The following is a 16,224-nucleotide window of genomic DNA, read 5'->3' on the forward strand; positions in this document are numbered from 1 at the left end:
ATGCAAACCCCCACGCCGCGAGCGGCGGCTGCAGCGCCACCCCGTGGCCGGAGGAGCGCCCGCCGCAGGTGGGTAGCACTTGGGATTTGCATCCCTAGTTAAATGTCAAATTGAGCGTCTTCCTCACTTCTGTCCCTTCCCTCGACCCCACCCGCACAGAGAGCTGCGGCTACAGGGTCTAGAATATAATCTGATGGGTCTAGAATGCCTCTTCAGGGATGTGGAACATAGCTTGATATGTTGTTATTTTTTTGCAGTGTCTTTTGCAATCTGTAAAGTATTTTCAGAAATCTGTAAGGAGGCAAAAAAATTATCAGGAGAAATCCACACATTTCCTAGAGGAAACTGGAATGAGTCTGGAAGATTCAGTAAATTACCCAGAAGAATGAACAATGTTTGGGGTATTTGGAACATGTCTAAAGGAGCTTCTCATGTACTTTTGCCCAATAATTTTTGATCTAAAAGCTTCCAAATGGCACCTTTCACTTCTCTGTTCCTCAGCCTGTAGCTGATGGGGTTAAGCATTGGAACAAGAACTGTGTAGATAAGGAAGAGGAGTTTGTCAATGTCCATTGAGCCAGTTGATTTGGGTTGTAAATACACAACCGTTCCTGAGCCATGGAACAGAGTCACACCAAGGAGGTGTGAGGAGCAGGTGGAGAAAGCCTTGTGTCTGTCCTCAGCTGCCAGCATCTTCAGGACGGTGCAGATTATTTTAATATAAGAGATGAGTATGAGAAGAAAGGGGTGTCTGCAAAGAATAAGGCACCTGTGAACACAGTAATCTTATTCCAATAGGTGTGTACAAATGACAATTCCATCAGAGGGGGGACATCAAAGAAGAAATGGTTGATTTCAGGAGAACTGCAGAAAGGCAAAGAAAGCACAAATCACGTTGGCAATGTGGGTGATGGGGAAATAAAGGAAGGCAGCTTGCAAGGATGAGGGTATCCTCCTCACATCTCTACACTTCTCCATTTAAGCCTCCATAGACCTTTGTGCAGGGAGTCTGCTCCCAGAGACCGCAGGAAGTTCTCGGTAGCTCAGGAAGACTGCAGTTGCTCAGGAGAAGCCCTGGCCAGAGACAACCTACCTCTATTCGCCCCAATCCAGAGCCATTTTAGGGGCATAGCACTTGATGTTCTTCAGCGGAGACTTTCAAAGCAACTTAAGGGATTTGGATGCCCACTTCCCATTAACATTCATCAGACTTGGGTGTTCAATTCTCTTCAACATCTCTCTAAATTGAAGCCTTAAAACTTTCACTCTGGAAAATAGAAGAACGGGTGAGATACAAAAGTTGTCCCAGAAGGGAAAATAAGTGGGAGTGAGACAGAAAGGCTTGTGAGTATGTGAGGAGGATTACATCCACCAATAGGGAACACTCCCCCCATTGATTAAATTGTTGGCCATTCAGAGAAGTCCACTTCAAAGGAATTGAGGTAAAATTGGAGAGGGTTCAAAGAAGAGCCACGAGAATGATTAATGGTTTAGAAAACCTGCCTGATAGTGATAGAGTCAAGGAGCACAATCTATTTAGCTCAGCAAAGAGAAGGTGCAGGAGTGACTTGATCCCAGTCTATAAGCACGGACCTGGGGAACAAATACTTAATAATGGGTAGTTCAATCTAGCAGACAAAGGTCTAACATCCAATGGCTGGAAGATGAAGCTAGACAAAATCAGACTGGAAATAAGGTATTCTCCATCACTGACAATTTTTAAATCAAGATGCAATAGTTTTCTAACCGATCTGCTCTAAGAATTATTTTGGGGGCATGTCTCTGGTCTGTGTTCTCCAGGAGGTCGGACTAGATTATCACAGTGGATCCTTCTGGCCTTAGAATCTATGAATCTATGAAAATCAAGGTTGGAAAGAGCTCTGTAGAGAGAGGGAAGCCATGTGCAGCGAAGGAAAAGGACCATTAAATGTTATCAGCAGTGAGTGTTTCGGTCTCATTGAAATAATATGTTCCCCTTCCCGAGTATTTGTGGATCTGTATATTCCTCCAAGTAGGGCTGGTCAAAAATTTTCTATCAGAACATTTTTTGACGGAAACTTGGGTTTTTGACTAAATGTGAATTTTTGTGAAAAGGGTCTGATTGCCTTGAAAGCATTCCATTTTTCATCACAAAACTGAAAAGAGTTTGGCCAAAGGTTTTTGGTGGTTCTCAGCAGCTGACAGTGCTGTAAACTAGGGGCGGAAATTCAGGTTTCCCACAAAACTCAAAATTTTCCATGGAACACTTACATGAAAATGACAATACAAAGTAAAAAAGAAAAGAAAGAAAAAACCTTCTCCCCCACAATTTACCAGTCGGGGAAGGAATTAAAATATATGAGAAATTATGGGGAGGATCCCCCATTTTCTCTGCAAGATGAAACAATTATAGATTGTATACAAGATGGGTTTTCAGCAGGAACTTAGTATGAAAGAGCTAGGGTGTAGATTTACATTGCAATAGTTATTCTGCACTGACACCACCATTCCATATCAATAGCTATTTGCACTCACTACTCCAGGCTTTTCCCCCTTGTACACAAGCTCTTAGCTTTGACCCGTCTAAATTCCTGTGAACATTAAAAAGGCATTGACAGGATGTCAGGGACAATAGAAATGGGGGCAGGGTGAATATTGAAGCCATAATGAAAGTCACAAGGTACATGAACCTGGTGTTGCTACCGGACAGTTTTTTTAGTTGGGTGAGATCACACACAAAAATGGTCAATTTCATTGGGGCCACAAAAAGATAACTGTGACATCAAGGATGTCATTGTGCTACTAACCAGAAGCCCATTAATCCAAGACCCAGTTGCTAGCTGGAGGCAGAATCTGCCATTCATGAGGGCTGTATAATACAGTGGTTTGCAGATTGCTAAATACCGATCATAAGCAGGGCCGGCTCCAGGCACCAGCTTACCAAGCAGGTGCTTGGGGCGGCCACTTCGGAGAGGGGCGGCACACCTAGCTGTTCGGCGGACGGTCCCTCACTCCTGCTCGGAGCGAAGGACCTCCCGCCGAATTGCTGCCACAGATCGTGATCGCTTTTTTTGTTTGTTTGTTTTTGGTTTTTTTGTTTGGCTGCTTGGGGCGGCCAAAACCCTGGAGCTGGCCCTGGCTGCACCTACCCGGCCCAGACCCCATTTTCAAAATTTATTCTCGCACATCTTTTAAAAACACGACCTCCTTGCTGGAGGTGGGGAGAGAGCTGAGAGTCCACCTAGCCCTTGCTTTTCTTGTTCTGCAAGAGCTGCGCCTTGGTGCTCACACCTCTCATCATTCAGCCACATTCAAAACAGGCTTTTCAAACGTGGGTATAATGCAGGGGAAGCCTACTCCTTTGACTGCAACAGGAACCAGTTGAACTGGAACTGTATTTTAATAGGTTTTATCAGATTTTTCTATATCACTGCTCTTGGAGTGCAACATCCACATTTTCAAGTTGTTTATACTTTTAAAAGTTACCTTTTAAATTGACATTTTTCATGCACATTAACTTACACAGACGGAAAGGGTGGTTTTGCATAAGTAGGCCTCGCTGTGGGCCTACTCTGAAATTTGACTTCAGCACAGGGAAAAGTTTACGCCTGCAGCTGATCCCTTTGCACAAGAGTTGTTTTCCAACTTCAGTCAAACAAATTTTGCCTACAGAATCAACACAGCTGAGATCAGATGAACTGCATTCTATTCCTTCTCAATCAAAAGTCTTTAGTGAGTGCTCATCAGGTACATTTATACGACCCCACTGAATATAGGGGATAGATGTCACATGGAGCAGAATTTAGCCTGCACAACCTTTGTTATTTGTTATAGATATATGATAAGAAAACCCAGCTGGTCTCTTAGCTGCCAGGTGGAGGTTGTCAACTGGCAGATAAATATAGAAATCAGCTACCACAGACTGCCCTTCTGACTTTGACAGTTGCTTCTTTAAGTAATACTGGTTCTGAAACTAGCAGGTGAAAAGCATATCTCCCCATAGTAAAAGTGCAGTCCTTGTGACTCCATAGGACCTCTGCTCCTTCTCAAATGTTACACACACGCACTCACACCCGCCCCCCCCGGAATTTAAAACAAGGAGTCATCCTCCACTAAAATAGCAAAGAAAAAAGGGATGTGCAAAATTCTACTCTCTTCCCTGGTAATTAAGGATATATCTACACATCAAAGAAAAACTGCAGCTGGCCCATGCCAGTGGACTCAGGCTTTGGGGCTGTTTCAATGCTGTGTAGACTTCCGGGCTCCCGGGTCCTAGAGTCTGAATTTCAGCCCAACTCTGGAAGTCTACACATCAATGAAACAGCCCCACTGCCCTGGCCCTGCAAGCCTGAGAGTCAGCTGGCACAGGCCAACCATGGGTTTTCCTTTGCTGTGTAGACAAGTAAGTGTGACAAGTACATGCTATCTTGGACAACATATGGGCACAGAACACAAAAGGAAATGATCAGGTGAAAATAAAATAACATGTTTTTAAGAGTATCTAACTATAGATCATTAGCTGGAGTCAAGCTGCCTGCACTTCTTAGTTTCACAAGCATATTATTCACAGTATTTATAAAGTCAGCCAAGAGGAATTCTTGTTTGCTCCTTACTATTCATTGGCAGGAGACAAGTTGTAACAGAGCAGCAGCACTTGTATTTATATTGTGACTCTTGACATAAGGGAAGTGATAGAAACTGCAGAGTATTATTATTATTATTATTATTTTAATGACTTGTCAAGTGATTATAGAAATGGCAGGATTCAGGACTCACCGTCTTCTTCTGTTGTTGGTGCTTATTAATTTAGATAGGTAAAGAATATTTACTAACTAGCTAAATAATGTAACCATTTTCAGTATACCAATTCTTGTTTCACTCTCATCATAGATGAATGGCTGAACAGCTTCTTCACAGCAAGTACTCGAGTCTCAGAATGTTAAGTACGCAAAATAAAGTTAGTATCCAATATATCCAACTGTTTATTAGAAACAAATGTAAGTTTGTTAGTATAGTACTAATGGCATTGCAAGTGTTTTTTGTTGTACTCTTTCCCGTTATATGTAATATTGAAAAAATTCTAATAATGTTCTACATGCATGTACATTTTATCTTGTAGAAAGTGGTTTGGATGCAGACTTTATAAAAGTTTAAGTTAAGGCCCTCTTCCTACTTAAGAAATAAGACACTTGAGGCACAAACTGTCCATTTCAGACTGACATTTATTGTTGCAAGTAAGCATGCCCAATAACTTAAATATACTCTTTAAAATTTAAGAAATTGTTCAGCTAAAAACTGAAGCCATAGAACCTTATAAAGGTGGCTGCCTCCATCTTATTTTAAACACCACAGTCCAGTAAGTTATACATTTAAGGCTTAGACATTTTAGTAAATCAAGTGAATTCCTGACGTGCTACAATATGTACATCAACCCAAAATTATATAAAACAGTATACAAGGATTTTGTTCTTGGGATTAATAGTATTGCTTGGAATTATAAAATACAGCAATGTCTGAAATACTTAAAAACTGTACGTTTCCTAAAAGCAACAATATTTGTAACAAAGGTTTTTCCCCCACCCCAGGTCCTAACCTTCAAGGACATCACTGAAGTAAAAATAATTTACCATATTACGTAAGCCACAGACGTGGAAGATGAGCCTAAACTCTGTAGCTTCAACATAAAAACAAATAAGTGGCAGACAAACATGGGGTTGCAAGGAGTCCAATGACAGTGTTGCTGTACCCTACACATTGCAATCTATTTTCTGCTTTTGCTGGTCCACAATAAATAATGGAGAGTGTTTAAATTGAAATGTTGCAAGTGGGGTGGTTCAACAACCAACACTCCAGTGTTTTCATCAATCAACAATGGCAGGGAACTACTTTGGTGTCAGTTAATATACTCCATTGAATAGCAGTCAACCCATCAATTCTAAACAAAACGATGCAGTATTTTGTTGTCATGATGGAACTATAGAATGGTACCTATGGAGAAAATATATTACAGACAATTTTCCATAAGTTATTTAAATATACAAGTGATCCTTAAGAGGCTAAAGACCAAATTTCACCCAACAATACATGGACATAACTCCCACTGAGGCCAAATGAAGTTGTGTACACATATGAGGGCAACAATTTGCCCTAATTCTGATTAAACTAAGATGTGCTTTTTTGGTCCCCAACTCAAAAACCTTTGGAGTATTTTTCAAGTTTCAAAAATTGCAACTAATGCACTTTTTTAAATGCATGACCATTTTATTTTAATATTTTCCAACTCACTAGGCTGTGAAAACCCATGGAATAACTTATAACATCTGTAAGCAGTAACACTGAATAGCATTTTTACAATCAAAGAAAGAACATGCTGTGCTTCATTTCTAAAGCGTCTATAAAAAGGATCAGTTTATAATTGTGTGCTCACATTTATATCCAACAATAAGCATTTTTTCTATGTTGTATTCAAAAGTAGTCTCTCAGAATATGTAAACTGTAAGTTTTCCCTTTAGTATGAATTCAGCCTATAAAAATACAGTATAGACAAATTCCTCTCATTCCCTGACATAAGGATTCACAATTTTGACACAAAAATTGTAAACTTTGATTACATTCAAAATACAATTCTTAAATCTTTACATTTTCAAGTTAAGTTTTGAGGTTTTGGCAGTCAGAGCCTTCGGTATACAGCAGAATTACATTATTGCAGAGCCTATTTCTGTAAAGTAGCTTACTAAATTACAGACATTTACTTTCCTCTTATGTTGCTACCAGGAGGAAAAGAAAGGCTTCCTGCTATGGAAGGTCTGTGTGAATGCATTACTCAGATGAACAATTCGGCCCTGACTTCCAGTACTACTTCGCTCCACAACCACGCGTGGCATCTGAACTAGCTGAATTGGACTCCTTCCATCTTTTAATGCCTGAGTGAGGTTTAGTATCTGCAGAAATAAAATAAAATAAAATAAAATAAGTGGTACCCAATAAAAATTGATTGTTCAGCCTGTTTGTTTAGATGCTGCTCTTAAAAATAAATCAATCCCATAGGATTCTGGTAATTCTATTTCCTCGGTTATCTTTCTCCTAAAGAATCTGCAAGTAAAACAACATAAGTTACTACTGGGCAGCTGAATGTTCCACTAATCTTTTCTCTTGAGAGCATACACACCAAACCCTGCCTTAAATACATCTTGTGAAGCAAGTTCTTTCTGAACTACCGGAATAGGTTAAGAATGCAGAAATGCTTTCAGGTCTACATAGTCTATCACATCTCCAAAGAAACCCATATCTTAAAACACAGGAGGGCCATCAATATTTTCTTAGCCTAGAAGTCTGCCAGCTAAGATTTTAGCTATGAAATGATTGTCTCACATCACAAGAGAACGATTACAGGCTAAATTAAAAACCCATCTAAAATGCAGTTATCCTAGTTATTCCCTCATGTGTTTCATGAACCCTGGGAACCTTTGAAACAGAACAATTTTTTTTCTATTTTACATTACAAGATGGAAAGTTTTAGGGCATCCAGACTATGCTGAACTTTAGTGATGCTATTATAGCCTTTACACAGAGAAGTGTCTAAGCTTTTAGATACATGGATCCCTGAACGATACATGGCTTAAGGGAAGAGAATGTCTCTTAATGCAGCTAGTAACTGCTAGGCTTACTCAGTTTGTGCTGAATCCAATGACTCTTATGAGTCAACAGACATTTTGGTGTAATTCTTGAAATAGCTTCAGAAAATTGCTTGGAATACAAAAGGGTCTAAGAATTCTTAAGAGAATATGGTATTGAACAGTAAAATCTTAGCTAGATCTCTATTATTACTTTAAAAAGGCTTTTCTAAACTAGAATTTGTCTTGATTCTAAGTTAAAGGTTTTGCAGAATTCTTTTGTTAAATAATCAATTTTCAGTGGCAAGTTACCGGCGTGTCATGAGAAGGTTACTCACTTGAATCAGTTTGGTGCTTGATGAATACTTCCCAGTGATAACTCTGTGAAGAAGGGGATGTGACTTTCATACGTCCACACACCAAACTTCTTTCATAAGTTCTTTCAGAAACCAGGCCTAACAGTTCATTTTGACAAATATGCTTTTACTGGCTTTTTTGCCAGAAGTGCTACTTAATTTTACCATATTTGGACCATATTTGACTCAGAGAGCAGAAAAGCAGTATCAATGCTAGGGACTTCTGTGAAAAGGGTCAGATTAACCCTGTACAATGCCACTGTAAAACTGAACATGCATAACTTCTGCATTGTTCAGACTGAAATCATGAGCACAAGGAAATCAAATTCATAGAGTTTAAAGCCAGAAGGGACCATTAGATCATCCCATCTGACCTCCTATATATCATAGGCCATTAAATTTCACCCAGCTATCCCTGTATTGAGCCTCATAACTGTTTTTTGGCTAAAGCATATCTCTTTTAGAAAGGCATCCAAGTCTTGATTTAACAACATCAAGGGGTAGAGAATCTATCATTTCCCTTGGTAGTTTGTTCCAGTGATTAAATCACTCACTGTTAAGAGTGTATAACCTATTTCTAATTTGAAAATGTCTGGCTTCAGCTTCCAGTCATTGTTTCTTGTTATGCCCTTCTTTGCTAGATTTAGGAGCCCTTTCTCTTCTCCCTGTGAAGGTACTTATACACTGTAATAAAGTCATCTCAATCTTCTTTTTGATAAAGAGTTCAATCTATTTAGTTTAAGACTCTCACTACAAGGCAGTTTTCTCCAGTTTCAATCATTTTTTATGGCTTTTTGCTGTCCCTGCTCCAATTTTTCAAAATTCTTTTAAAAATGCTGAATGCAGAATTGAAGAGTATTCCATTATGTCTCACCAATTCCTTATGTAGAGGTAAAACTCACTTCCCTACCTCCAAGGATCACATTAGCCCTTTTTGCAATAGCATTGCATGGGAGCGTATGTTCAGTTGTTTGTCCGCTATGACCCCTAAATCCTTTTCAGAGTCGCTGCTTTCCAGGATACAGCCCCCCTTTCTGTAGATTTGGCCTGCATTCCTCATTCCTCTAACTTTGCACTTGGATATATTAAAATCATTTTGTTTGACTTGGCCCACTTTACCAAGCAATCCAGATTATTCTGTACGACTGGCCTTTTCCACCAGTCTGTGCCATCCATAAATTTGAATCAGCATTGTATTTATATTTACTTTCAGATCACTGACAAAAATGTTGACTAACATCGGGCCTAATACTGATCCCCGTGGAACCCCTCAAAAAGTACCCCCATTCAATGATGATTCCCCAATGACAACTACTTTGAGATCTGTCAGTAAGCCAGTTCTAAATCCATTCAATGTGCGCTCTAGATTTTATAGTGCCCTTTTTTAAACAAAATGTAATACAGTACTAAGTCAAATGCTTCACAAAAGTCAAGGGTAACTGTATAGATGCAACATACTTAACCCCCAAACTTGTAAATCTCCTAAAAAAGAATCAAATAAACTTTGTTGACAAGACATACTTTCTGTCAAATTAAATCTTATGTTCAAGTCATACATTAATTAGCACACAGACTAGCACTTCAACTTAAAATAGTAACTTCAATGGGAGATCTACTGGCTTACAATGTTTTGACTAGAAAGCTAATATAAAATGTAATATTCTAAAGTTATGGTGGCAGAGACTTCGGTCTCCAAGGGGGTTACTGTATATTAAAAATAAACCCCAAAGCGATCCAACCAACTAATGATTGATGCAAAATGAGCATAACCTGTGTGTTACATGCTAGAGAAGCCAGCAAAGAAAGCAGGTTGTCTAGTACTCCAGAGGTGCGCAAGACAGGTGGAAAGAAATTTATCCTTTTGATATTTCATTCAATAATTCTGGGAAGTAGGTATATCTGTGTTTACATAAACTGCTAAACTACTCAAACTGGAATAATTCACTGTGTAAACATCATACTAAAAAGTATGTATTTTGATCAGAATTCAGTCTCAATAAAACCACTACATAGAATTCTATACTTTAAGATTGAATTGCAGTTTAACTGAAATGCACTTAATTTGTAAATCCCAAGGTGTAAACATGTGGTACAACGAATGGTTTGTAAGGAGTTCCTGTTGCTCTGTCACACACTTAGAACGTGCTAGGTTTCACAAAACTGTCTTTCAAGAAATAAACATAGTGTTAAGGTTAGGTGACGTTTCCTCAGCATTCACATTTATCTCAAGTTAACTGCTAGTTTAATTCATTTTCTCAATTGCTGATTTAGCTGTATGCCAGTTTCTTTAAATACAGTTTATTAATCAAAGTTTATCACTATATTTTGTTGAAAGTTCATAAAACCCTTTTAATAAGCTTTGATTTTGAATTATTATAGAGTTTGTTAGAGATGCTACATTAATAGCATCAGAAATGGAATTTCTTTAGCTGTAAAACACAGACAGAAAGACCAACATCAATATAAGCTTCCCTGCTGCCTCATTTCTATCCTAATGAATGGAAACAACCTCTAGGAAAGAAACATTAAGTTCAGTCTTCATGGCCATTTGGCTAGATTTTTCAGAGATATTAATCACCCATAACTCCCTTTCAATTTAACAGCAGTTAGTTTCAGGTAGATCTGAAAAATCAGGAAACTATTAAGAAATACAGCAACAATATTAAATATCTTACTAAGTGGTAAAATTTTTTAAATGGGTCATAAGGAATTTAAAAGTCAGCCATACCTGTCCCCTCATCACTGACATTTGATTTTCAAAAGTAGCCTTGTCAAATCCTTTATCGGTCTTTATTCAAAATAAAAACAAAGCAGTTATTTTCAAAACATTTTACCATTCTTAAAACTAGATGTATTTGGAAACACAATCTTATTCTAACAATTGAACTGACCTTTTGTAAAATTTTAAAGTTTATGATTGTGACAAACCATAACTAGGAAGGAAATTCCAAGTACGAAAGCAATTATAAAATTAAGTGTAGTAGCTGTGAAAGATGACAGATTGGACTTGGACACGGTCAACATCAAAGTGAATTAGAAGTAGTTTCAGATACTACAGCTGTCCCGGTTCTCTCTTTTTGTGGTTTTGAAACTGCATTTTAAAATGTCTTTCACCTATTATTGTGTGAAAGGACCACACAAGGTGACCTATATAAGGGAAACAGGGAAGTAGACTATAAAACAGAGCGCTATAAACTGCGCAAAGTAACTGAAACTAGATTCTTTATTGTCTTTCAGTTTTAATTAATTAGGTATTACCTATAACAGTAAAAAGTTTCAGATATAAGTGGAGTATTTCTGTTGACAGTACCCTTTAAGACATAACAGGAACAGCATGAGCAGGAACAGTGCAAGCTTAAAACCACCTTTCCATAAATGTTACATAAGAACATAAGAACATAAGAAAGGCCGTACTGGGTCAGACCAAAGGTCCATCTAGCCCAGTATCTGTCTACCGACAGTGGCCAATGCCAGGTGCCCCAGAGGGAGTGAACCTAACAGGCAATGATCAAGTGATCTCTCTCCTGCCATCCATCTCCATCCTCTGACGAACAGAGGCTAGGGACACCATTCTTACCCATCCTGGCTAATAGCCATTTATGGACTTAGCCACCATGAATTTATCCAGTCCCCTTTTAAACATTGTTATAGTCCTAGCCTTCACAACCTCCTCAGGTAAGGAGTTCCACAAGTTGACTGTGCGCTGCGTGAAGAAGAACTTCCTTTTATTTGTTTTAAACCTGCTGCCTATTAATTTCTTTTGGTGACCCCTAGTTCTTGTATTATGGGAATAAGTAAATAACTTTTCCTTATCCACTTTCTCAACATCACTCATGATTTTATATACCTCTATCATGTCCCCCCTTAGTCTTCTCTTTTCCAAACTGAAGAGTCCTAGCCTCTTTAATCTTTCCTCATATGGGACCCTCTCTAAACCCTTAATCATTTTAGTTGCTCTTTTCTGAACCTTTTCTAGTGCTAGAATATCTTTTTTGAGGTGAGGAGACCACATCTGTACACAGTATTCGAGATGTGGGCGAACCATGGATTTATATAAGGGCAATAATATATTCTCAGTCTTATTCTCTATCCCCTTTTTAATGATTCCTAACATCCTGTTTGCTTTTTTGACCGCCTCTGCACACTGCGTGGACATCTTTAGAGAACTATCCACGATGACGCCAAGATCTTTTTCCTGACTCGTTGTAGCTAAATTAGCCCCCATCATGTTGTATGTATAGTTGGGGTTATTTTTTCCAATGTGCATTACTTTACATTTATCCACATTAAATTTCATTTGCCATTTTGTTGCCCAATCACTTAGTTTTGTGAGATCTTTTTGAAGTTCTTCACAATCTGCTTTGGTCTTAACTATCTTGAGTAGTTTAGTATCATCTGCAAACTTTGCCACCTCACTGTTTACCCCTTTCTCCAGATCATTTATGAATAAATTGAATAGGATAGGTCCTAGGACTGACCCTTGGGGAACACCACTAGTTACCCCTCTCCATTCTGAGAATTTACCATTAATTCCTACCCTTTGTTCCCTGTCCTTTAACCAGTTCTCAATCCATGAAAGGACCTTCCCTTTTATCCCATGACAGCTTAATTTACGTAAGAGCCTTTGGTGAGGGACCTTGTCAAAGGCTTTCTGGAAATCTAAGTACACTATGTCCACCGGATCCCCCTTGTCCACATGTTTGTTGACCCCTTCAAAGAACTCTAATAGATTAGTAAGACACGATTTCCCTTTACAGAAACCATGTTGACTATTGCTCAAGAGTTTATGTTTTTCTATGTGTCTGACAATTTTGTTCTTTACTATTGTTTCAACTAATTTGCCCGGTACCGACGTTAGACTTACCGGTCTGTAATTGCCGGGATCACCCCTAGAGCCCTTTTTAAATATTGGCGTTACATTAGCTAACTTCCAGTCATTGGGTACCGAAGCCGATTTAAAGGACAGGTTACAAACCTTAGTTAATAGTTCCGCAACTTCAAATTTGAGTTCTTTCAGAACTCTTGGGTGAATGCCATCTGGTCCCGGTGACTTGTTAATGTTGAGTTTATCAATTAATTCCAAAACCTCCTCTAGTGATACTTCAATCTGTGACAGTTCCTCAGATCTGTCACCTACAAAAGCCAGCTCAGGTTTGGGAATCTCCCTAACATCCTCAGCCGTGAAGACTGAAGCAAAGAATCCATTTAGTTTCTCCGCAATGACTTTATCATCTTTAAGCGCTCCTTTTGTATTTTCATCGTCAAGGGGCCCCACTGGTTGTTTAGCAGGCTTCCTGCTTCTGATGTACTTAAAAAACATTTTGTTATTACCTTTGGAGTTTTTGGCTAGCCGTTCTTCAAACTCCTCTTTGGCTTTTCTTATTACACTCTTGCACTTAAGTTGGCAGTGTTTGTGCTCCTTTCTATTTGCCTCACTAGGATTTGACTTCCACTTTTTAAAGGAAGTCTTTTTATCTCTCACTGCTTCTTTTACATGGTTGTTAAGCCACGGTGGCTCTTTTTTAGTTCTTTTACTGTTTTTCTTAATTTGGGGTATACATTGAAGTTGAGCCTCTATTATGGTGTCTTTAAAAAGGGCCCACGCAACTTGCCAGGCAACTTGCATGTTACTCAACCCCAATGTGCAGAAACTACCTATATGGGAAAAAGGACATGTCTGTCTCCAGATCCATTCAATCCTTTGCATTTCTGCTGTGACTAACAGTGGGTGTTAGTTAGTGCCAATTTTGATTGTCAAGTATCAGGGGGTAGCCGTGTTAGTCTGTATCTACAAAAACAACAAGGAGTCTGGTGGCACCTTAAAGACTAACGAGGTGCCACCAGACTCCTTGTTAATTTTGATTGTGGTGTTTTAATCATTTTAAGTCAGACAAATACAAAATTACATTAATGAATGTGTTTCAGGACCCAACTTTTCCAATCAGAATTGCATGCTCAATGCCCCCCCCCCACCACCACCACTATGGTCATCTGGAGTATTCAGCATGATAAATGTTCATATTTTACAAGATTAGAATTTATATAAGTCCCCTTTACTAAGATTATAGCTGTGTTCAATGCTTTAATAAGCAGAGTAAAAGGATGTGTGTGTGTATTCACGACAATATATGGTTTGAATATCTTAAAATAAAACTGACAAAACCTCTCTCTGGAAGCCCATTCATTAATGGAATGACACAGGTTTTAATATCGCTTTGAAGGCACATGTAAAATGAAATATTTTAAATATGTACCAGCTGGACTAATACCTGATATTACAGTGAAGCTTTCCCCCCAAGTTATTACTGTTTATTTGAAGTGCATGTTGCCAGGCATCTTAAGTGACAAATGTTTTTAAATACATGTTTTCATTATTAGTTTAGTGATTTTTAATTGATTATATAAAATTTAAGTGTAAGAAAGGAGGCTATTACCCATCAATAAAGTCGATTACCAACAATTTCAAATCTTTCATGCACAATACAAGGGCATACATTTACAGAGGGGGATGTATGACTACTATATGTCAGCCTATGTACCCCTTTTGCCATCCTAGCATTAGAGGTAAAGCATAAGTAGTATCACATATTGTGAAATAATTAAGTAAAGCAATTCAAGTTTCTAAGCTAACTTTTAACAATTAAGTTTTCCTTCCACATATACTACTCAATTAACTATCCCCTCTCAATTAAAAATGAATTCTGATTCACCTTGAACAGTTCATAAAGATCTTCACAAAGATCCTGTACAAAGTTCATGTCAGAAATACGAGGGAGAATCAAATCTCTGGTCTCTTGGGAAAAAGGAACTTTTGCTTGAGAAAGCCAAGCCCAATGAAATGGATCTAATGGGAAAAACAGTTCAATATCTTGATTAATTAACAGGTAGAAGTTAGAATCAAATGATCTGATACGGGCAGAAACCTTAAGAAATAACTTGCTATTAGGTATCAAAATACTAAACCATCTGTCAGTCAACAGTTACCAAAGGTTATTTACATATATCATATTCCCAAATTTGTTTGCCACTATTACATTCACTGTGTTTGCCCGTAATTACAAGTTAAATTTGATTGCTGTAAAGGCTTTAGTTTTTCAGAGACTACAGAAGAAATTTTAAAAAGGTAATTAGGGTAACAACAAATATTTACTGGAATTAAAAAAAAAAAAAAAAAAGTTACTTGTTCCAAAATAAAAGTCTCTACTTTCCCTATCTCCCCATCAGTTATATAGTTTGTCTTGGAGTGAAATACTGCCTATGATCAAATAAAACTACTTCCAGATGATCTGATTTAAAAAATATAATCTAACTATAATTTTTAAGTAAAGGTCAATCTTAGCAAGTTAAGATATTTTCTTAAAATAGCTTGAAAAATAAAAATTAACAACTCTAGCAAGGGTTTTTTCTCAATGCTATCATCTGTGAAAGAACATAAGATTAAGTTTATGTATGTTATATAATGCTTTTTAGAGAAAAGCAGCTCTGCACCCCAGAGTTAAGGCTTCTGAACTACACTGATGCAAATTTTATTTTTACAAGTAGTATTGCACCAATCTTGTCCAATTTAAAGAAGTTTATATGCTGAGATTAAAGAGCATTACTATTTTTCTGTTCAGTATAAATTTTATTAATTTTAGTAAACCTCTACCTCGATATAACGCTGTCCTCAGGAGCCAAAAATATCTTACCGCGTTATAGGTGAAACCGCGTTATATTGAACTTGCTTTGATCCACCGGAGTGCGCAGCCCCGCCCCTCCCGGAGCACTGCTTTACCGCGTTATATCCGAATTAGTGTTATATCGGGTCACGCTATTTCGAGGTAGCGGTGTATCACAATACAGTGGATTCCGCTTATTAGCAACCTCTCAATTCTCAGCAAAAAATTACATTATCTGGAAGTTGCCCATAAGCAGAAGGCAGGTTTGCAGGGCTGCAGCTAGGGAAGGAAGCGCTGGGACGTACCTTACCTGGCTGCAGACCCACACACCAGCCTGTGGCCAGTACCTGGCACATTTCAGTGCTTCCTTCCCTGGCTGCAGCCTCACAAGTCTGCCTGCCTTTCTTCCAAAAAGTGTTAATAAGCAGCATGCCTGAGGCCAATAGCCAAATCCCATTAGGGATCAACTCTCAGCAAAATGTTGCTCTTAACCAAAAGTTAAGATTGGTATTGGTATTAACCAGCATCCACTGTACTTAAGTTTGCTGTCCCAGGTAAAGATTATCTTAACCTCTGTGCAACAGAATAAGGCTGAAGTTATATGTCACTTTGTATTTG

General features: G+C 38.3%; 1 protein-coding gene across 1 annotated transcript in view; it reads right to left on the reverse strand.

Annotated features, from left to right (window-relative positions):
- Nucleotides 1-5,185: 5,185 nt before the first annotated feature.
- PI4K2B (phosphatidylinositol 4-kinase type 2 beta) overlaps nucleotides 5,186-16,224 on the reverse strand; it is a 36,822-nt gene continuing 25,783 nt past the window's right edge. The window contains exons 8-10 of the mRNA XM_065404892.1: nucleotides 14,659-14,792; nucleotides 10,677-10,736; nucleotides 5,186-6,920 (exon numbers count right to left, since the gene is read on the reverse strand). Coding sequence (XP_065260964.1) covers nucleotides 6,747-6,920; nucleotides 10,677-10,736; nucleotides 14,659-14,792 — 368 coding nt within the window. The 3' untranslated portion in view covers nucleotides 5,186-6,746. The remainder of the gene's footprint in view (nucleotides 6,921-10,676; nucleotides 10,737-14,658; nucleotides 14,793-16,224) is intronic.

This window comes from Emys orbicularis, chromosome 5, assembly GCF_028017835.1.
Source record: "Emys orbicularis isolate rEmyOrb1 chromosome 5, rEmyOrb1.hap1, whole genome shotgun sequence".
In the NCBI taxonomy this organism is placed as follows: domain Eukaryota; kingdom Metazoa; phylum Chordata; order Testudines; family Emydidae; genus Emys; species Emys orbicularis.